At 38.0% G+C, this 23,737-nt stretch overlaps 1 protein-coding gene and 1 long non-coding RNA gene across 3 annotated transcripts; one reads left to right on the top strand and one right to left on the bottom strand.

Moving 5' to 3' along the window:
- Positions 1-846: 846 nt before the first annotated feature.
- Positions 847-13,903, bottom strand: LOC145460234 (uncharacterized). The gene is made up of 8 exons (XR_014039813.1): positions 10,504-13,903; positions 10,226-10,287; positions 9,672-9,735; positions 8,134-8,198; positions 7,192-7,372; positions 6,289-6,372; positions 5,064-5,158; positions 847-2,538 (listed from the first exon to the last, which is right to left on the bottom strand). It is a non-coding gene; the product is annotated as an uncharacterized LOC145460234 (long non-coding RNA).
- Positions 13,904-15,209: 1,306 nt separating this feature from the next.
- LOC145460195 (putative skeletal organic matrix protein 3) lies at positions 15,210-23,420 on the top strand. Of its 2 annotated transcripts, XM_081444938.1 has the most exons (9): positions 15,231-15,709; positions 18,263-18,471; positions 18,840-18,969; positions 19,070-19,185; positions 20,260-20,432; positions 20,756-20,787; positions 21,767-21,780; positions 22,392-22,458; positions 22,694-23,420. In XM_081444938.1, the coding sequence occupies exons 1-9, from the start codon at positions 15,424-15,426 to the stop codon at positions 22,894-22,896; spliced, it is 1,230 nt and encodes a 409-aa protein (XP_081301064.1). In that variant the 5' UTR covers positions 15,231-15,423; the 3' UTR covers positions 22,897-23,420. The 2 variants fall into 2 exon arrangements, with proteins under 2 accessions (XP_081301065.1, XP_081301064.1); XM_081444939.1 differs by lacking the exons at positions 21,767-21,780; positions 22,392-22,458; positions 22,694-23,420 and adding an exon at positions 21,273-21,461 and having other exon boundaries at positions 15,210-15,709.
- The last annotated feature ends 317 nt before the right edge of the window (positions 23,421-23,737 follow it).

The following is a 23,737-nucleotide window of genomic DNA, read 5'->3' on the forward strand; positions in this document are numbered from 1 at the left end:
CAAACAACTTATTAACAGTGTCGCGAAAATCTGTTTTAAACAAAACATTTTATCTACAAAAAACACTTGCAGGAGAACTGATTCGAACTGATTTAACTTTTAGTTGCACCAAAAGGTCTTTGGAGAATATTTTTTCCATTACGTTTCGAGGTAAAGTTGTGCGAGATAGAGAAAAATAAACAAAAGAGGAAGTAGATTATTTGCTATTGGTTTCTTTATCTTTACTGTGGTCTGTATAAGTGTAATTCGGTTAATTTTGCATATCAATTCATTAGGAAAGGTTCGTGTGAAGGGGAGGAGTTGAACTCAGAATAACGCTTTTCCTTGGACCAGACACTGGGTGTTGTTTAATATTTACATCTACATTGGATAAAGATCTTTTTCTGCCGGCATTCGATGAAGCACAGGACAAAGGATTATTGCGAAGAAATACAAATTAAATCAAGTAAAGCCAAGTTTTCAATCGTTGAATATCTTGTCTAAAAATAAAGCTAAACTCGGCTGGAATGTTAACAAAGGAATTTAGCAACATGGAGCCAAGCAATTAAATTGTGATATTCTGCGGCTAAAACAACAGTTGAATTTGCTCCAGAGAGATTTGAAACCTTGCTTTAGGCAATTTAAAAACTGGATTGATTTTCCTTATTTTTCTCGTTCGATTTCAACGCTTGAAGAATATGGAGCGAAGCAATTAAATTGTTACACCCTGTGTCTAAATTAACCGAAGAATTTGCTCGTAAAAAGTTTAGAGTTTTAGGTCAAGCATTCTATAACGTTTTCTTGTTTATCTAATCACAAGATTTAATGAAGAACTTGGAACCAAGCAATTAAATTATTATATTCTGTGGCTAAAACAACAGTTGAAATTGCTCCAGAAAATTTTGCAACATTTCGTGTGTTTAGTTTTCTAGTCAAACGTTTAGGCGAGTATGTCATAAGAATTAATAAAAAAAACTTAGAGCCAAATGATTGTTACATTCTCTGGCTAAATTAAGTCTAGTTTGCTCCCGAAATTTTTAAAGTTGACTTTGCTTAAATCTTCTTTTTTCACTTTGTCCCGTGCTACAAACGATTATTGACGGCTGAAAAAGTCTTTTATCCGAGGCAACATGGCAAGTTATAGAAATTTGTAGACTCGACGGTTGATTGGAAATATAGCCTGATTAAACAGGAGTTTTGCGGCATCACTACTGATTTCACCACGGTGGAACCGGTTGTGGCGCCGTGAAACTTCGTTTGTTTCTTCAGGTTATTGGTAAAGAGGAAAATTAAAAGGCGGGTCGGTTTTTTCGCGGAGTAGATTAGTTTCTCTTGCCATGTTGCTTCACTGTACGTTTAGTTAACATGTGAACACTATCTCGTGCAAAAAAGTTGAAAGATCAAAACGTCTCGAAGAGGAAATTCAGTTCAAACTTTGACTTGGAAAGGACAGTTTTAAACTAAAATATCGTATCGGTTTTTTAAAAGTCGAGGACGAAATTGGCGTTCTATTTTCAATTTTTTTTGCACTAGACTTTGCTTACATGTTTTTGGCGGGAAAATTTTGAGGGAAGCCATTTTAAATTTTTTGCCCAAAATCTTGCCAGGGGAAACGCTGTGCAAATTTTTTCCAATTTTCCCGCCAAAAGTCTTAGTATATAGAGGGGACATTTTTTTGTCACACCTCTTTTATTAGTTAATTGATTTTTCATTAACTAATTAACTTATAATTAAAGAGTATTTGAAGTGTATAAAGTTAATTGAAATACAAAACAATTTTTTGAAACGTTTTATTGAAGATAATAAAAGAGATTACAAAGAAATAAATGTCACTACTTTATTGACTCTTATTCATTACGATATTAAAATGCCACAAAGAGAACAGACACATGAATTGAATACAATTTATTGAAAATATATTTAAACTTTTTTTTAAAAAAAATTGGCGCATGCGTATTTTAGGCGCCGTATTTTTTCTAAGTCTTTTGGCGGGAAAATTAAAAATTTTCAAACAGATGTTAACAAGAAGTAATATTTAAAAAATAAAAAAAAATGGCGCATGCGTATTTTGGCGCCCGTATTTTTTCTAAGTCTTTTGGCGGGAAAATTAAAAATTTTCAAACAGATGTTAACAAGAAGTAATATTTAAAAAATAAAAATTGGCGCATGCGTATTTTGGCGCCCGTATTTTTCTAAGTCTTTTGGCGGGAAAATTAAACATTTTCAAACAGATGTTAACAAGAAATAATATTGGCGGGAAAATTAAATTTGTTTAAACCGATCTGAATAAGCCAAGCAAAATCACACACACAAAAAATAAAATTACAGTTTAGCAAATTTGATCTTCCAATTGAAGCTCTGCCTTATTTTTTTTAAAAAAATCGCTGTACTAGGCGAGTAGTTTCTTGTAAGAAAAAAAACTTAGCAGCGAATCTTCCGGAAAAATCTTGAACTAAACGTTCGCTTACATTGTTTTCCAGCTCTTAATAAACTTGTCTCTTGTTTGGATGAGAATATTCCTGGCTTGCAATATTCGATTCATCATAAGTGCCAACGAACCTGCAGGAAAAGAACACAAATATTTATCTTTAAGTACTATCACAATGACGATCGTTATCATAAATATATATTTCAGCTTGTTGAGCCGTCGACCTCGCTTAAGGTAACATTTTATTCATCGCGTCCAGCGAACCAAGAGTGGAACGGATGTACAAACATAAACACTACGCTTAATTGTATACAGTCAGACTCGCTGTGTTGATGGTTGAAAATAACAATATAATCCTAAATTAGCAATCATTGCAACCGGTCTCCGAGGAACTGATCGTATTTTTAGCCGATGGTATTAATGATTTTATCATCAAACTTATGATGTTATTGCTTGGGTTCGCTTCACTGTGTAACAAAGTGGGGAGCCAGACGCAAGATTAATATTCAACGTTTAGCCTAATTATATGCGATCTCAAGGTTATAACATTAACACGGAGTTTCGCCCGATGCAATAACCGCCAGCAAAAACAAAATAAATATATAAAAGAAAATCAAGTATATTTGTAACGATCACGAGGAATCAGATTTTCAAAAACTAGGCTTAACTGAAAACGTGAAAACGTGAAAACGTGAAAACGTGAAAACTAGCAAAGCATAGAAACGAAATAATTACGCCGCGAGGGCGAGGCTTAAATCGATCGGCCGAATTTTAACAAATACATGCATCTTTGCAAGAACATAAACGCTTTCAGCTACAAAAATTTTGAAAAAACTTTTCCTTGTTATTTTGAAAGCTTTTTTCTTCTTCTTCAAGAAAACAGAGAGAGTACTGATAATTATTGCCTGCTTGTTTCACACCAAAGAAAATTCCCTCATGCATTGACAACACGAGATTAAGAAACAATACCACGAAAATGTTTTAAATCAGCTTTTTAGAAATCTTCCCTTAACCGGGTCGATGTGAGAGTTACACCAATTGTTGCTGTTAAACTAACGCTTTTGGTACACATTATTTGAATATTTTAGCGTTGCACTTTGGTTGCTTCAACTGAACTCCTCCTTCATAATTAAATTCAAGATGCTCCATTGAATCAATGCCAATCAAATGCTGGAGTAAAATTGTTTTTATTGTTATCAAACGCTGCGTAGTGAACGTTTTAAATCTGTCGAACCGTTTTCAAGATGTTAGAATAATAGCTTAAAATCGAAAATAACGTCCACGTTGCACCGTGTACGTGAGTGATGTTAAAATCGCAAAAGACAATCGAAAAAAATCTTTCATGGTGTCAAAAAATTACTTCAAGACAGATTTGGCAAGATAATGACCTAATTACATCAGAGTAGTGTTAAACTCTCAGTCGATTTATTGTCATTATGAAAAAAATAATTTGAAAATACTTTAAAAAAAAATAAAATTTGGACCACGAGTGTTGTTGCCATGGCAACATCCATTTTTTTTTTCTTAAAAATACAGTTCACCAAACTTCAATGTAAAGTTTATAACTCGTGCAATTTTCACATCGATTCGATTAAGGGAAGGCTGCCAAAAATCTAATAGGAATGTTAGTGTTAAGGACACTAGACAAAGGTCAATTTTGATTAGTTAATAATTGTCTCTTTATCTTAGTTACGAACGTAGTTACAATGTTTACTTCTTTTTCATTGGTTTTGTAATCGGACCTTCAAGCGTCACCACGCACATATAAAAGCTGAGTTAGCGTCCCTTTAAAGTACATTTTCTTTCCATCTCGCGTGGTCTTGTCAACGTTGAACTCTTGATGCTTTTTGATTTCCTAACCCTTGGCTCAAGCGGGACCGATATGTGAGTACCTTTGTCATTTTGATTAGGTTACGCTTTTTATAGCTATGGGCGAAGGAATACAAAGAAAGATTTGTACAATGTTAATTGATCTATAATCGTCTAAATTAGAAAGTGTTCTGAACGTTACTAGAGTGAACGCCCACCTTTTAGGTTCGAAAGCATTGAGCTGTTAATTAGTTTCTTTTGTTGTGTACTTCTGTATCGAATCTTATTTAGTATCTTAGCGTAGTATTTACGCTGGCCTTTTTTTGATGTATTGTTATTCAATTTCGTTATGTTATCGATTCCAAATCGTTAGTTTGTCTCGTGTAAGTTTTGACTATTTGTTACGCAACTTTTCCGCTAAATTGATAGAAATTCGTTACATATTGTTATTTCAGTTTACGATCGTTTATGTTGATGCAATAAATCGCCGATAACCGTCAACTTTGGTTTTCCGTGGTTTACTTGTCTACCCTTGAAGACGACCTGTAAAGTAGTCCCACCCACTAGTTTGTCGCGACACGCCTAGAGCTCGTTTTGTTTCGTCTCGTTTGGAATTTGCCAGTCGCTGCAGACGTTACAGTTAGGTATGAAAACTGTTTCGAGACACCCCAAATTGCTAGGAATTTCGGTTAAACCTTTCATAGTTTTGGACTCGACCGCAACTGAGTTAAACTGCAGAAATTTTGGCCAATCCTCAACTTCTAGTACCAGATTTGCGTTAATGCATCGGCTTTCGAACAGCTTGGAACAAATTTAGAGCTTATTATTTTTAAACTAATCAACTAACCGTGACTGTTGTGAAAGCCATAATCCTGCACTTGTCCTTCTGTCCTAAGAAGCTTTTGATTTTTTCATCTTTTCAAATCTGTTCTTGACATTTTCCTGAAGAGAGATAAGTATTATGTGAATACATTGTAGGTAGCGCGCGTTTTGTGAGGATGTACACATCAATACAGCTATAAAGTGAGTAACTGGAAGAAAGAAATTTCAGGGACAACTTACAAATAACTTGAAGAGGCTATATCAATACACTTTTAAAGGAGCTCAGTCACGGTGTTTTGAGTTATTTTGGCCACGTACAAACTACTTTTAAATTGAAGAAAACCTGAAAATAATAGTTTACTAAAACTGATAGAAACACACCAAAGAGATAGTAATAAACCATAAAGAAACAAGGATGGTTGAGGATGGAGATGATTGACACGGATTACACACGACGAACTTGACAAATTTAAGCTTAAAACTTTTCAAGATGTGCAAACCCGGCTTAACCGTGACGAAACTCCCTCAACGTGTCTGGCAATTTCCAGCACTTTCTAGCAGTTTTAGTTATACTTTGACAGATCAATGCTACCACTCCAACGTATCAAGTGATGTTACACTATTGGTAGCCCACAAATGCCCAAACATTGTTAAATAAGTTGTGGCCATCTTCATGGCACCATAGCAACAATACAACTTGTTAAAAACAACCTTAGTTTTAGCTTTAACTGCTTATGATTCAAACACAGCACCTTAAATTTAACACCCACGTCAAGACATGACTAAATTTTTCGAATAATTCAAAAAACGATTTTTTTCTTTCTTTAGAATCTTTTTATTCAATTTATTTCAATACTGGAAAGCATTTGGTGACATAGAATTAGGAAATCGCAATTGTTCCTTTAATTAGCGGTAGGGAAGGCGGGGGGTGGTAGTTGTGTGGTGCGCCGACGGATGGCAACAGTTTTACTGGTCAAATGGACAGAAATATGTATAAAGAGACTATCCGTGCCAGAACTGATCCTCCCCGCCTTCCTAAACTGGACGCTACGAACAATAAAATCGGTCTTAATCTACTAATTCCCCCAGCCAACCACAACCGTGAAACTTCTTGTACAAACTAGTATTCTGTGGGCAGCCTCAAGGTGATTTTCCTTTCCTGTTCAGCCAAGGCAGGCAAGGCTTACATTGATATCTACAGCTTGATCTCAAAATGGCAGGAAATATTGATAACATGTAAAAACACTGACCTGAAGTCTGAAGAACACCATGATGATACTGTTGTCTGCCTGTCTGTCTGTCCATGCCAATCATGACACTGTGACAAGTTTTACCTTTGAACGAAAAATGATGCGATGATCAGACAAGGCTGACATAACAAATTAGTGTTTAGAACAGACAGTTAGTATGAAGTACAGAAGCCCATTTTTATTAATTGTATCTTTAGTTTTTAAATTTTAACCAAGAAAAATGCCCAAAAAGACAAGCAGAACGTTGCTGTTGCGTTATCCAAAGGAAAAAAATAACTTTGGGACAGGAAAGAGGAACTTAGACCCACCCAAGTGGACTGAAAGGGTCTGAAGTTCGATACTACACACACCCGACGTTGTTTGGCAGTGCAGCTCAATACGATCTCAAAACACTAGAAAACCGGACGCTCTTACTTTATAGTGGAACAAAATCGCAAGTTTCCCAGCATAAATTAAAACAAGAAAAGACAGAGAGGACTGATTTGGGTCTTTTAACTTGCAACATTTGACCACATCAAATCTCTAAACATTATTGAGGGCCTTAACCAGAAACAAATTATGACTGAGGCAATGTCCATGAAAAAATTACGACTGAGGCAATGCCTATGGCACGCTTTAATCCTCTTCCAAGGTATTACGGGTGTTAATGATGACCAAAAACAACAAAAATGAAAAACAATGACTGAGGCAAGTGCTTCAGTTTGCCCGTTACTAGATACGGCTATGAAATAAGCTCAATACCATTGAAGTATTTTTCCACAGTCCAGAGAAAGTTGGCAATTGTCTGTTACTTGTATCTTATCAGTAGGGAAAATACGTCCCAATTGATGATGAAGTGCCTAACCCTATGACGTGTTCTAGAATTACTTGTACCTTCTGATAGGATGCGCTCTATGAGCTTACCTGTTATCTTTTCCAGAGTGGGCCTGGGTTATTACTCCACTCGAAAACGTTTAGCAAATAGTATAAATGCGTTGATTGGCCTATTGGTAAACTGATGTCTGTTGTTTCTTTTCACTGGGCTTGAAGGACAATGAGACTCTGAGTGAAGCTTGGTTCGGTGGTGGCTGTGTTCTTATTTATCCTGTCACAAAAAATAAAATAAATCAATAAAATGTTTTCTAGGTTCAAAATAGATTTTCTTGTTGTCAAGGACTACATCTGTTAGATGAAGCTTTTACATCACGACAACAGCATCTCGCGATTACTTAGATTCAGATTCATAGATTCATTTAGCTGAACATGTACTTATTTTGCTGATAAAACATGAAATTTGGCCATTGGCATTGTGTCAGGCTATACGATTTATAGAGCATGTAACAGGACATTCAAAGAGAAACCTTATTGGTATCACAAAATGGAAATTAGCGTTTTTTACACCCATTTTCAATTCTGGCAGGTAATTTGAGCTTTGATTTCGTTTTTTTTTTTCAACGACCTTTTCCTCAAACTCCCTCATCACTGGTGTCGAATAGGATAGCTCTAGAAGTCTGTAGAAGCCTAACACACCCCCTGTTGATAAAAACTGGATCATTGCATAATGCAATTCAAGAACTTTCATTGGCTTAGCCACCATAGTATATGAGCCATTATACCATGCTTTACAAATATGGTAAGCACGTATGTAACTATTGGGGGCATTTTATTTCTACTTTATTTCAGTTTTCTATATTTTGAGCCATTTTTAATGAAACAGTCATTCAACTCATGCTTGTTGGATATGAAATGATTATAGCTAACATGGCACTACGCAATCGTTGGCTATCTCTCAAAAATATCTCATATCCAACGCGTGCTAGTGGAATAATTGTTAAATGTAGGTCGGATATCTGTTAGAATACTGACCTTAGCCATGCTGTGAAGTGTAAGAACGGCTGTTGAATACATAGCAGAGAATTCAGAAGTCAGACCTGAAAATAAGACGAAAAAAAAAGGTTTAAAATATGTGGCACAAAGAACAAAGGTCAGCTTGTCTGTGTCAACTAACAGCAATATTCACGGTCGTTCCCACACTATCCAAGATTCAGCAGGGCTTGAATCAAATTACACCCACAGTTAAAGCAACGGCCAAACGATCACAACATTTCAACACAACATTGTTGGCCTAGCACTTGCAAGCTTCGGCCAAATGATTGCAACCGTAACATTGTAATGCAATACATTGATTGTTGGGTGCAACATGTTGCGTGCATTTGGCCACCATGTTGCGACATATTGGGTATTGACAGGAGCCCAATTACCCAGAGCCTCCATACGAATTGTAACCCTGAATCAACCCTGCCCCGTATATTTTTATTTTTAAAATTGTGATACATGTATCATGGGTGTGCATGATTTCCGCTGTTATCAGCATGCCGCTTTGCCGAGTTTGACACCTGTAATTTGCCATGTGTTTATGCATTGTTCAGGCTCATTTCTATTGTAAGATATGTTTTTAAGTCTCTAAGTATTTGCCTTCGCCGGAAAAAAGATGAAACTTTTTGGGAACATGTTGCTTATTTGCATTCTATATTGTGACGCCAGGCCCGGCTTTTTGATTAGAGCTGTTTACAAGAACAGTATATTGATTCTTATCACAGATAACACATTTGTCCTTGTACATTTTTCTTTGGTGACGCTGTACTGTACATGTGGCTTTACTCCAAGAAAGCTATACATTTGTCTAGTGAAGTTATGTTTCTTGCAGCTATCTAATAGAGCTATTGTTTCTCGAGAAAGGTTTATTCCTCCTTTTGGTCATTCTGACACCACATGATTCAAATGTACCAGTTCACACCCAAGTCTGTTGACTGTTTTGCATGTTGTATATGCCACTGTTCAGCTTTCGGAAGACATGCTGTATTCTGGGGAGGTTGTCTCATAGATATCAGAACTTTCGCCAGATTACTTTCCTTGCTTTCCGCCATTGTTGAAATACTTTCGTGTGCTGCATGTGACTTATAACAATAGAGGACCACATGCAGCTCTCTTATGATTGGCTACTATAAAAATACCCGCGAAAACCCCCGTGGAAGGTGCCTCTAAAAATAAAAAGATATGGGACAGAGTCGACTCAGAGGGTCAGTATGGAAGATGGAAGCTCCAGGTAATGGCCTCCTGGTATTGAAAATCAAACTAGTCCACATGACCGTATGCAACATTGTTGCACAAACCAGCCCAAACGACTGCAACATCATGCAACATCCACAAATGTTGCACACGAAATTTGACAATTTTCAAATTTGAGCCAACAACACCCAACATGTCGCAACACGTCACAACAGGGTGGCCAAATGCATGCAACATGCTGCGCCTAACCATGTTGTGATATGTTGCGTTGAAATGTTGCAGTCGTTTGACCGGGGCTTCAAAGAGACTACAAAATCGCCATTTACAAGACTCACCACTGCTGTCAACTTGAGTAAGACATTTTTAATTCATCAGAAGCGTTGTCACTGCAATGCCAATCTACAAAGAGATTAATGAAACAACATTATGAGTAATTAATGAATAAGCTGTTAGAAAAACAAACAAACAAATAACAAACATTACTAAGTTGCCACAGTCTGAACCGTAAGCCTTCCTGATCTTATATCAGAGATCCCTACTCCTATATGCCCCGACTCCTTCGCAGCCGTTTTTAGACCGTCGCGCAAAGCTTCGCTCCCCGTTGCGTGACAATTCAGGACAAAGGTCACATCAGGTGCATAACCAAACTGGTCACGCAAACTGCTCGTTCTAGCTCCTATCAGTGTTGTGCGAGGCTAAAATGTAATCTTTCACCATTCAATGTCAACACACTGTTAAGCTGACGGGTGATGAAAATAAAGAAACTCATCAACAAGGAGATATTGTCTAGTTGAACCTTTAAATTCTCATAACCGTCATTAAAAGAAAAGTATGGAAAATAATCGGAAGAATGAAATTTTTGAGATTGCGACTGAAAAAGTTAACTTACCAGAAATGATTGTGTAATGGTCTAACCAATCTGAGCTTTATCGTCACAGTCTTTTTTTTCCTCTAGAAGAAAAATGATCGGAAAGTATTAACAAAAGTAATCAAATGAATTATTTAAACTTGTTTTGGCATTAATTATGTATGAAGTTCGCGGTTGTGCCCGACGTCAGTTAGGAACAAGAACGATTCCCAACAGATTTTGTACAATGCTTTCAGAGATGAAAAACTAAGCTAACTCTACAAAAAAAATAACATCTCACTATCGTGTACAGTTTGTACCTTGAATACGACTCAGACGCCATTTGCTGAGCAATCGCACCGCGACATCTTTGGTTTACTCGAAGCACGTGCATTCAAAGTTTGCTTGACGGTGTACAGTTCTTAGCTTGTTACAGCTATTTGCTTTTCACAACAGCTCCAAACGTAGGGAAAATCCCAACCTGAAGCTTATATTTCTTCAAAGCCATAAGCGAGGAATAAAGTGCATTTTCCGTAGATTGAATTTTAAACATGGATCACATTGAAGGAAGTCCACAACGCATGAATAATTTAAAATTCAGTACTGCATTGCGCATCCCTACTGCGCACGATTTTCTCGCGGCATTAGCGCGCGCACATGAGGGGCGTGCGCGTACAAAACGTAAGAGATTTCCCTCAAACTACGCTCGATAGCGAGTCCCCGAATTTTTTCAGGTATTTGCTTAGAACAGTGTAATAAAGAACGTATTTGAAGAAGAAAAAAAGTTTGATAATAGAACATAAGTTTGTTTGGAAGATTTCGTACTGGGTGTAATTTGACCAAGGCGAGGACTTCAAGCTAACAACGGAACTGTCCCAAAAAGTGCAATATTCCCACAACCAGGCAGTCCAGGCAATCAAAAACGGCTTAAATGAAGCAATACTGCTTAAGTGAGTAAAAGAAGCTTTACTCTCAAGATAAAATTTTGTGTCTCTCAACCAAGACTTAATTCTGTATGAAGGTGATTCGAATTTTTAACACGCAACCAGTAAAAGTACCCCATTTTAAGAGCCTGCTGGCGCGTAAACAAGGACGGTGACCCCATTTTTTTATTGCATTTTTTTAATGTTCATATCATGAATGTTAATTATGCCAAGTTTCAAAAAAGGTTTGATAGTAGAACAATTTCAAGGGAATTAATTTTCAAGCTTGTGCGTCCACGCACGGAACTGTAGATAACATTTGTTACAGTGCGATTATCTCATTGGTCTGTCTTCTCGTTGAAATAAGCGCGGAATAATTAACATTTGTTCTCGGGGACTTCTTTGGCCGTGAACTTAAACATGATGTTTGGTGACTACAAAATTAAAGCTAACTTTTGAACACAACTTCGTAGAGTTGGAGGGCATTGTTGCAAACTTGTACGTAATGTAATGTAACAGTACATTAGCGTCGCAAAAAAAGTATTCGATGCACCGCACACTAATTCCTTGGGACATTTATTCGTACTTTCAATATATATGGGTTATTGACCAAGCATGAGGTTAAGTGGCCAAGTTCTTAAAACAAAAACAAAACAAGAAAAGGATCTATTATATGGCGTCTGGTTCGGCATCGGGGACTGAAAATCTTTCTAGCGGGGACACAGCGCGTAAAGATAGCGCCATCTCGCCTGCTCGGGTAGGGAATCACAGCGCAGGAAGTTGGGTCATCTTGCCCGCTCACGGAGCTTTAATAATGTATTGCAATAATTGTTGCTAACCATCAAGAAAACATTTCTAAAGAGAACTTGAAACAATTTTAACTGATCATTGAAAGACTGATCCAACAAAAACCCCACAAGTTACCCTTCAACTGCAGAAAACAATTCTCACAGACTCAAACCTGCTGCTTAAAATAGATTCCCCAACTTTTTCAGACAAGAAATTTAAAATTCTCGCGACCACATACAGTAAGTTCAATGGCGTTTCCTTGATCGGAAAAAATCCCTATTTTTTCTAACCTGTTACAGTCATAATTTGGTTCAATAATTTTAAATACCTGTTAACTGCAAGCAAAAAGTTCTGTTCATAAAAAGAATATATAAGGGTAGGCTGAGTGTATAAAATAACCTCCAACACCAAATGGAATTTGTTGTAAAGAAGATACCTGAATTATTTCCAACATAATCGTATAACAAACTTCTCGATCATAACTGGGGCCCAATCCACACCACACCGGAGGAATTTGAAAGCGCAGCTTTATTTTCACGGTTGGCCTGCCGTCCACACTATTTTGTCACGAAAATGGAGCCTTTCGAAAACGCTCTTCAAACTGGAGGAATTTGAAAATGCCAGTGAGGACGGAAAACATTTTTAAAACGGAGCTTTTCGAAAACCATGACATTACGATAATCCGAAATAACAGGTTATCGTAGCGTTTTTAAATGGCTGTTGTTGCAGTTATCAGCGGCTTGACACACAAACGAGGCGAAAGGGTCAATTCTTCATTGTATGGACCCTTCCACCTCGTTTGCATGCCTCTTAAAACAAAAGAATATTTGACCGCAGACTCAGCTGCAATAACAACTATTCCTCCGACGTTCTATTTGTCACGTAATCGGCGCGCGATCACGATCTTCGTTCAAAACACAAATTTCACGATACTTGGTCATACTTCTATAGACCTTCACTTTTGTTGCTTTTCTTTTTTTCCTGTCTCTGTTTTTTATTCTTTGCTGAATTTCTTTCTATAATAACGCAATCGTTTGCAGCTTATTTTGTATGTCTCGAGCTTAGAAGGAAAGAATGGCTGGCTATGCTTACAGGATCCAACAGGAAAAACAATTTTCATCCGTTGTAGAACTTACGAAAAAACGTATCACAAGTTGATTAATAAAATTCGGCCATCTATTTTCACTCACAAAAGTAGTCTATCAAAACATTCAATTTAAAGGCGTTACGTCACCGTTTGTGCGTCTTGAAAAGTAGAACCTGAATTTTTCAATTTGTTCGTTTGTAATCCGTGTTAATCTTCTCAACCATCCTTGTTCCTTTATGGATTATTTATTATCTCTTTGGAGTTTTCTGTCTTAGTAAACTATTAATAATAACTCAAAATACAGTGGCTGAGCTCCTTAATTTAACCAAGCCGATAGAGCTTGACAGGTTCGCGATCCATACGCTCAGTCAAATGAATTCCAAAATAGATAACCTTTCTTGCATAATGTATGATTTAAACATACTCCTGATATACGCGTTTACCTGTTACCTCACTCTTTTGTGACTAGGTTTCACGTGATATTCAACAATTAGATTACGAGCTCAAGATTTCTATCGCGTGATACGCCGTAGTTGACGAGGGCCCAGCCCCAGTCAGCTGTCACGCATAGAAATCTCGAGCTCATAACCTAATTGTTTTAGAATCAATCTACTTGTTGCTATAAACTTAAGCTAGATCCCCTTCACATGCAGTCACCTCGAAAACGCAAAGAGGCCAACAGTTTGTTAACAGGCGCATACTGCTGGGTTACTCACTATCTACAAAAGACTACACTGGAGGTAGCGAGTAGTAGAGCTTGGCCAATAAGACAACGGCATTCATGATAGAATGCTAGTACATTTATATTAAAAAATAATAAAACCGTTTCGTTATTCAACCTGCTGTAGTGTAGTTGGACTATAATTTGCGTTGATTAAATTTGTAAATTTGGCCTGCTTTGCCATGTAATATTTATTCCGGCTACGAAATCATATTTCATCATATTTCCCATGAAATCATATTTCATGGGAATTGGCTGGCGAGCTAAGATAAGACAAATATAATTACGCCTTTACGGTTTTTGTTTTGTTTTATATACAGTTGTATACGTTTAAAGAGTTAGAAGTATTTTTCGATCTTTTTTTCAACTGACTCAAAGATTTTTATCATTGTTTTCACGATTTCATAAAGTACATGAACTGATGGTTAGCCGCACGATAGTCGGGGAATATGACGTGAAAAACATTGGCAAATTTAATATAGTACAGGAGCGAAGCTTGGAATGAGCTAAAACTAGATATTGAAAATGAATTAGTCTTTCTAGGATAATTATAAAAAATGGCACGCTATTGCAAATTGAATTTTTATTACTGAGGGCACGACCTCCAGTATGACTTCGAAAAATGAAAACTAAAAAGTATTTTTAAAACGCTTCTTTCATTTTTATTTGTTACTTTTTATTTTCATGATTATTAAGACTTATTAAGGGTGTCATGAAGCTTTAAGGGCTGCAGTCACGGTTTATACATGCGTGCATGGGATTGTGTTGTCAAATTGAAAATGTCTGCAGACAAATTCTGTAGTCCTTTCTTGGCAAAATCGCTGAAAACTAATTGCAATGTGTTCTACCTTCATATAATTCACTTAAAATTTTCGTCGTGCTGTTTCTTGTAGGGACTCACAGAGGTACTTGGTCACAATTTGAGCAATGTAAATCCGGCTTTTAACTCTCACAGTGCTATTTTGCAGTGCTATTTTGTACTAGTTCCGTGACAGTCTTATTTTACACTATTATTACCCTTATAAGATGCGATATGTTTGCTTTGAGATGTTATCAATGTTTCTTTCACGTGTTGCCAGGGAATACTTCCGTTGAAATTGCACACGCTCAATATCAGAACAAAATAGACGAAATTCCTGATCTATACCTATGTTGCTTCGGTCGAGTTGTCTGGGAACTAAGCCAGAACAAAAATAGAAGATTAGAACATTCTCTCGCTTAAAACTCAGTGCTTAAGAGTAAAGTATCTCTTTTCTTGCTTTCAAAAGTAGACGTAACTCAAAATGAGGGAAGTCTTTCTGCTTGCACACGAAACTAGCACAATATACAGTCACGAATATCGCTTTAAGATTTTCTTTTCGTATCTATACAATCTTAAAAACAACATTAGGCAAATCAAAATGTGTGCGATATTGCTAGTTCTCTAAAGAAAACCTTGGGTTTCCATTAAAATAAATATTCGATTCTGTGCTATGTATATCACACTCTAAACTGAATGAAAAAGAAAGAAAAACAAACAATGGCTTGTCTGCAGGTGGCGAGAACAAAAGCTACTTCACTCGAGCATTGAAAGGCGTCAATCAGTTTCGGTGTTTTTAAAAAATCAACAAGCTCGCGGAAGAAAACACTTATTAACACTGCACAAATATTTCGACAAGATTGATTCTCGATTCGCCTTTTACGAAAGCAACTCCTTTGGTTCAAGAACAACGCGTGCAAAATGATGACTTGTATGTTTTGGAAAAGAGCCTTCGTCATTCGCTTCCTGGTGGTTTTGGTAATGATGAGTGTCTTTGGTGGAACCAACGCGCTCTATGTTATACGGAGTTATGTTGATGCCTTCTCTAATCCTGATGCCGCGTCTTGCAGCCGCGTCGGTTGCAGACGAGTCCGCGGAGCGAATGGCTGCAGTGGTGGAAACTGTTGCATGTGCCAGTGTAGCCGCAGTAGGCCGAATTACCTCAGCCACCGTAAGGCATGTGTACCAAATGATGAACTAATAGGAGGTAGGGACAGTTAACTCAAGCTTGCTCTTCGTCTAGCTAGAGAATGAGAGCTAGTGTCTTCGTTTGGCCTTGTAACTTAGAGGCCAGATCAATGCCGAGGGTTTTGTCCGGGTTCTCGGGTTTTCCTCCCTCCGCAAACACCAACACTCCAAATCTCAATTCAACAAAGATAGAGGACCTGCATGAAAACCAACTGAGGCTGATGTAGCTTCCTCTCTAAATATTGTACTATTTTTTCAATGCGTTAGGTCACTTTAAGGTTTGATCATCACTGACCATTCTCGTCCAATTTAGACCTTGCTTAAATTCTCATGAGTACGTGTAGGCTGGGGAACGTTTGTTAAGCGCAATAGTTGTTGGGTGTTGAAGAAACCTGTGAGTCATCTAGCTTCCATTGTCGGGTCTTGTCGACTGTCATCTCGTTTGAAAAAACTTTTAAAGTGCTATGGGCTACATTGTCTCGCAAATTTGTTCCAATTCAAGGTGCCAGAGAAATTCCCTGTGTGGTATACAGTATCAGTATCCCAAATTACGGCGTTAAAACTGTATGATACAAGAACATGATGCCGTAAAGCGCTAATCTGTTTATACCAAGCTATTAGCTTCAGCTAATGTCAAGCATGACAAGTAAAGCATACAAAACTATGTAAATATAAGTTCAGAGAGAGTTAATACAAAAAAAGAGATCTTCCTTTTGAATTCTCAAAATCTGTTTTTTGACTTGCTTTCCTTGCTTATAGCAAATTTTAAGTGGCTAAACTATAGAACTGGAATGACACAAAGTTGAGCAATGTTTTGCGAGCAATCCGTTGGCAAAACAAGCAGGACAATCATATAAATTTCAAATTAAGTGAATCGCATCAAGCGTGTAACTGTAAACTGTATGAATTGATTATTATTTTTACCATGTTGCAGCCCCTTAAAACGAGAAAAATGTTTCGTTTATGTTACAGGCATGTCATAAACTAAAACAATTTGCTTTCATACCACGTTTTAGTGGCGATAACTCCTTTTTCAACGAGACTTAAACGACAAAACACATTCCTGATAAACGACTATAGTTGTACAGTATTTGAGCACGGTTTTCAATTTTTCTTGAGAAACTTTAGCTCTCTACTGCCCTGGCTCATGTTACGACAACTCCATTTCGCCACCTCGACAATTTTCGAACTGATGATATGTCTGTCTTCTAACATCCGATAAATTTGGCGGAAACTAGCGCGCACGACAGTTTTTCCGCCTGAAGTGCGCATATATTTTTGAGTCGCAATGAGGACGTCGTCGAATGAGGTAACCGACTTTTACTTACATAACTTCCCACTAGAGAGGTCCTTCTGAAGTCTTCTAAGTGATTTTGTTTTCGATTTATGACAAACTAAAATCAAATTAGGTTCGTAAATGACTTCAGCGACGGAAGGACTGAGAAATATTCAGCTGAAATGCATTTCCAAACTAATTAACTAATTAATTAATCGTTTAATTTGTTAGTAATAAAATTGTTTTGTGATATTTACGAAACTGATGTTGATCATATTGCAATTTTCAGTCGTCAGTTTGAAACAATGATTTGGGCTTTCCACCGAGGTAAACTATTTAGTTCCCAAAGCAACCCAATTTACCATGGGGAACTAAAATAGGCAAACGAACAAAAAACCAAGAAAATTCCAAACCACGTTTTCAGACGTAGTGTAGCAATACTGGTTGTAATCTTAGTTCAAGCAACGTGCCGCCCTTGGAAAGCTTGATGCCGTACGCATTTCCGAATTGTGAAGGACTAGACATGAATTGCAACGTAAAACAATGGTCTCATTTTAATTCTTAAAATTTAATGTGAGTTTATCTCGCGGCCAAAGCAGGCAAGAAACGCAACACGCTAAACACTTTGTTGCAATAGTTCAACCTCTCATCACAAGACACAGCTAGTGCAGGCGCTTGTGATATTCGCTATAGGCTGAATAACCAGCCGACAATGATCAAAAGGGCAATATATATATAAAATTTGTCATGTCCCAACTTTCGTAGACAGAGTCGGAACACTATATTTTCCTCGTCAGTGCTAAACGCAGGACTAACTCAATTCAATTCAATAGAAGTTTATTGTTTAATACACTTAGCTTTTCAAAGCTAAGTTCCTGTAAGTAACCAAGGTTGCCCAGGAAATAGGAAACCTAATCGGCCTAAAACCATTCAGTGCTGAATTATCAGGGCTGAGCGCGAGCTCACGAAAGTGAGGTAAAACTGACATGGGTGAGCACAGCATGCTGCGCAAAGTAAAGCTAGAATGGAGAGAGATTGTTGTTGCCTTTTGTCCCGCAAGGGCCGAAGGAAATTAACTAAGTTAGTACACGCATGACCCACTCGCGTGAATCTCTCGCGCGGCTTTTCTACCTCCTGCGAGGGGGACTTCAGAGATTCTAGCTGAAAAATTCAACAGAAATCCGTTCCTGACATTGTTTGTTGCTCGGTTACGAACTACCAACGAACGTGCAGGTTACAAATTACAGGAACTGAACCGATTTGTTGACTAATTTCTTTTCTTGTTAAACTGTTTAGATTGCGATTTTTTGCCCACGTCCTCACAGATCGCAATTGTAGACTTCAGCAAGGCGGGGATTGTTCTGTTTGAGGGTGACGCTAATAGATGCTACAATAGATTACGGGTCGCGCAATGGTCTTATCCGTTGGATACACTGCAAGTGATTAAAGAACAACCGAACAACTTCATAGTCAAAACTGTATTGTCCAACAGATGGTATCTACAGGTACGGAAAAAATAGTAATTTGAAAAAATGTTTCATCAGGTACTTTATACAGCATTATAAACAGTACCACATGAAAGGACCGCGCAATGGTCACGAACTAGGGTTTTATTCACAGACTGATAAATTGAGACCACTTTGTACAGCATAATAAACAGTAATTATTGCCAAATAGCTTTCGTTTGAACGATCACGCACTAGGGTTTTATCCACAGACTCATACAAGTTAAAGCCACCTTGTACAGCATAATAAACAGTATTACATGAAAATACTGCTAAATAGCTTGGGTAAAGGTGCGACCTGTAATTGTAAACAGCCAAAATACGCGTAGGCATATTTTCACGTAGTTTTTTTTTTTTTCTTTTTTCAGTGGAATACGGGTCTGGACGCAAAATATTCTGGATTGATTTTGAAGATTGATTTTGCATGTGTCGGTAATAGGGCTTATTCAAGATCTCAATGTCTGTTGGTCAAATCAAAAGGAAATTATACTCTCTCAGGTATATATGTCTTCTTTATGTATGTCTTCTTCAGAAACTCTTAAAAAATTAGCTTTGGTGGTTTTCTATTCACATTCTTTCTGTGAACTCTTTTCACCAGAGGCAACTAGAAGCCCACCGCTACAAGTAGTTCCCAGTGATGTTGCAGTAGATGTAAATGTAACAGAAAGAAAAGTTGAGCCGACTGCGCGGATTGAGAGAAATGACACAAAACCTGTAAGCTAGTAATGTCACACAACTAAGAAAAGTTTTCAGAACATTTTTAGAATGTAGATGGTCTTACTGCTAGTTAGTTTTGCTTGCTTAGTTTTGTCCTTTTCACTAAGCTCTGTTTCTTGGGGGGGTTTTGAATAACCCGTAGATTAATAACGTTTCTGGCTAAATAGACAGCCTGGCTGATTGTCAAATATTTCTCCATTTCAATGACCTTTATGCCGGGCACATCTTGTAACATTGTACACAACAGTTTCTATCCACGTGGCAACGTTGTGCAAGAATTCGCGTAACATTGCTGACGTAGAAAGCAAGTTCTTATGTTTTCAATTCGGTAGCCAATCTTAAGAAGGATAAACAACGACTCTGTATTCCTTTCGTTCACAGAGAAAGAAATAAAACAAAGTTCGTTGCGTTCGAGTGAGAGAATCGATGGCCAAAAGACAGGAAATGACTGACACCTGTGCAACACCTTTTTTAGGCAATGTTACAGATAATGGACAAACGTACTGTTGAAGTTTTTGCGCGCAATAATATAAAGGATGAGTTGAAAGGGAGACTAATTCTGTGGCATTACGCACGATGTTGCGCGCAATTCAGAAAATGCTTGTAATATTGCGCGCTGCTTTGCATCGTGCCTGCACTTGATTAACTTGCGATACAAAGACGGTATGTCTCTAAGTGATAATTTCCTTTATTCTCAACACCTGACTGCTTTTCTTTGTACCATAATTATGAGGAGAAATTTGATTCTGATCACCTAAAGGAGATCAGTCAGGGCATCTGGAGTGATTTTAACCAGGTACAAAATTACCTTGAAATCGAAGGAGACCTAAAAGTATTAGTTTAGTAAAGCAGAAAAACTTCAAAGAGATAATAACAAACCTTAAAGGAACAAGGATGGTTAAGGATGGAGAAGTTTGGCACGGATTACAAACGACGACTTGAAAAATTTAGGTCAAACTTTTCAAGATGTGCAAACAATGATGTACCTCTTTTAAGGAAATATAACATGGATGCCACTCGTATTACAAACTCTACATTTTTTTATCGCATGCTTTATTATTGTTTTTCAAGGGTAATATCGACAGTTTTCATCCTGGAGAAACCCCTGCAGATACCGAGAAGAAAAGAAAAACCGAGGAACTTGAAAAGAACAACAATGTTGTAGTGATCAGTGTGTGCCTGTCCTTAGTGGCGGGAATCGCCCTCGTTTGTGTCCTGGTGTTGAGAAGAAGTGGGTGTATGAGGTAAGGATTATTCACAAAAACATACAATGAAAAAATTATTTAAATAACGAGGCAAAACGCCTTCTGGATCTGTCCGTCCGTCAGTCAGTCAGTCAGTCCGTCAGTCCGTGGTCCGTCAGTCCGTCAGTCCGTCTGTTCGTCCGAAAGTCAGTCAGTCAGTCAGTCAGTCAGTAGGCTTGTCGGTTGGTCGGTCTGTCAGTCAATCAATCGTTTATTTACTCCGTAACGTCTTAAAGCTGCGTGACTCTTAGTTACATAGCTCCTATCTATTCATTTCAGTGATAACTGTTCTTAATGAGTATGTAACTATTCTTTAATTTTAGACCAAACGGCCGATGTAAAGCTGGAGATCGAGGTGAGCAAAAAATGACAACTTTACATCAATTTACCCCCAAAAGATTCCTTTTTATAATATCGTGAACATAACATTGCTCATTCATTTATAACACTTGATGCCTGTCTATAAAAATCTAGTTGATTAGCTCTTATTAACCGAGCAGGAGGTCTGTATGGGAGAATCTTGACCGAGGTCGTGAGTACTGACCGAACGCAGTGAGGTCTGTACACACGGCTCGGTTAGCCAACCACAGCGCAGGATTTGGTTCATTTTGTCCGTTTGCGGAGCTAGCCATGTAATAAATGAGCTTTCTTTTTATCCACTTGATTACGAGCTCGAGAGAGTTCAATAGCGTGACCGAGCGTGATAGTTGACAAGGGGGCAACCCGAGCACATTGTCACGCATTGAAATCGATCGAGGGCGAATAATCTAATTGTTTTATCATAAATCTACTACTCGTTCAAAACTTAACTACTAAATTATCTAAATCTTCTTGATACAGACACTTCGAAAGCGCAGGGAAGTGCCTGCCAGCTTGTTAATAACCGCACACTGCTAGGCTACTCACTATCCACAACAAAATAAATAGTGAGTAGCGCAGTCAATAAGTGAACGGCATTCGTGATAGAACACTTGTCTAGTAGATTTATATTAGCAGCGTAAGGCAGATGATCAGCCTATCTTAATAACCTCTCCCCCCCCCCCCCCCGCCCCCCTCCCCTTCCCCGGGCGTTTAAAAGCTTTTTCGCTGGTTAACCTCGGCTTTCTGTATTTTTTGTTCCATATTGAGGTTTGTTTTATTGAAAGGTTTCCTAATTTAAACGTAGGCGAAAGCTCGTTTACCTTAAACTTGGATTATAATTATGAACCTTTCTAATTAGCGTGAACAAACCTGTCTGATTCTTACGAATTTTTCTATGGATGTTTTTAACTTTTTCTTTTAAATTAACTGTCATTATTTCATGATAAAAGGCATTTTTTTTCTTGTCTTTGTAGATGCACCATACGAGGTAAGACAATTCATTTGTTGACTTTGTTGAAAAGTTCAGCACCATTGCTTTTTTGTTTACTTGCTACTTTTGAACGAAGAAAAATATTCTTGAACGTTGTTCGTCTTGTTTAGTTTAAAGGTTGTTATTTAACTAGGCTAGCACAAAATAGCATGAAATGCTGATAAACCAAAATAAAATTTAATAAACCTTCTCTATTAATTTTGGGAACACGCACAGAAATAGCTCGAGAGAGCTGGAAACAGGAAGTGTACGACTACGCGCTTCTAAGTTCCTCTCCGTCTTTTCAACAACAACAACAACAACAACAACAACAACAACAACAGTAATCTTCATTTTCCTTTATTTTAAAATGTCATGTTATTTGGCCCGCGGATAGCAAGTGCTAGTGAAGTCTGGCTTCGTACGTTGATAGAAAACATAGGGCCGCTTGAAAGCAATGCATTTTTCTCAAGGCTCCAAGGCAGAATCGTCGTTGTTCTTAACCAAGCCCTATGCATCCTGGCTCTTAAGAAGCACTTCAGGGGTCTAACGAACTTCCCCACCCCCAGGCACTCCTCCCTATTTTTATTCTGCTCTTAGATGACTTTTTCCCTTGCTATTTGCAACAGGAACCCGCTGGCCTGGCCACCCGCCATGCGGGCGTAGGAGAAAACTTTTACAGCAGCCCTTCCTTTCGTAAGTCTTCCGGCATTATTTAGTTAAAGAACAGTGCTTTTCCTTCTGTACGTCATGCCTATACGTTTTCTATAAATGCAAGTCAACAAAGTGTTTAACTTAGTAGACTTCCTCAACGGTGAATTGAACACCAAACAACGTACACTTGTTTAACTAGCTACATAAAAGGGGATAAAAAGTTAAATAAGTCTTGCAGTCCTCAAGTGGTTTAGACGGGTCTCATTTGTGGTTTCAGGCTCATCTGAATTCACAAGTCGCGTGGTTCCTTGCATAAGGGGTAGGCATGGTGGCCAGGTGACTGTGATCATGTTAATGGTTAATTTCAAAGTCCAGAGCTTACGCCAGACCGTGTTCTTGGATGTAACGCCAGAAGTAGTGTCTCTGGCACGTTTCTCCCCCCATCCCCCTTTAACCCGCCTCCCTGACACTCCGAGGTAGAAATGTACGAGAGAAAATATTTGTGCCATCAATTTCTGCAAACTCGACATTTACGTTGCGTTATCTATGAATGAGGGTAAAGGGGTAGCGGGTTTCTCTTCCTATCATCTTACAGCAAACGCAAGCTTAAGCTAAATTAATTCAGTGGTTTACAATTATTCATCAGCAGACTTGTTTCGTCCATCCGGGCGAGTTAGTAGCATATGTTGACACAGTTGACCACGAGATCCTTTTATCGAAATTAAGCAATTACGGCATATATGGTAACGCACACTAATGGTTTAAGTCATATTTAGAGAATCGTACTCAAATGTGCTCCATCAACGAGTCGCTCTCTAAAAGCTGTTCATTAAGTTGTGGTGTTCCCAAGGGACGATTTTAGGGCCACTACTGTTTCTGTTATACATTAACGATCTTCCAAACTGTCTATCAAATTGTGAGCCGAGGATGTACGCTGATGACACCCACCTTACATACGCAGGTGATAATGCAGAAATTATTCAGTTGCGTCTAAATCAAAAGTTTAGAAAATGTTCACAATTGGCTGAGAGCAAACACTCACTCTAAATATGACTAAAACCGAATTCATGCTTATCAGATGTAGGCAGAGGCTAAGTAGTCTCACAGAATCCCCGACATTTGCAATTATTAATGACTTTCAAGTTAGCCAGGTCACAACCGCAAAATCACTTGGAGTGACCATCGATGACAGACTCGATTGGAGTGGCCGTATCGAGAAAGTAACTAAGAAAGTCGCTTCTGGTATTGCGGTCATAAAACGAATAAGGCACTTCGTCCCTCAGGCGACCTTACATCTAATATATCAAGCTTTAATACAGCC

Source organism: Orbicella franksi, chromosome 11, assembly GCF_964199315.1.
Source record: "Orbicella franksi chromosome 11, jaOrbFran1.1, whole genome shotgun sequence".
Lineage (NCBI taxonomy): Eukaryota > Metazoa > Cnidaria > Anthozoa > Scleractinia > Merulinidae > Orbicella > Orbicella franksi.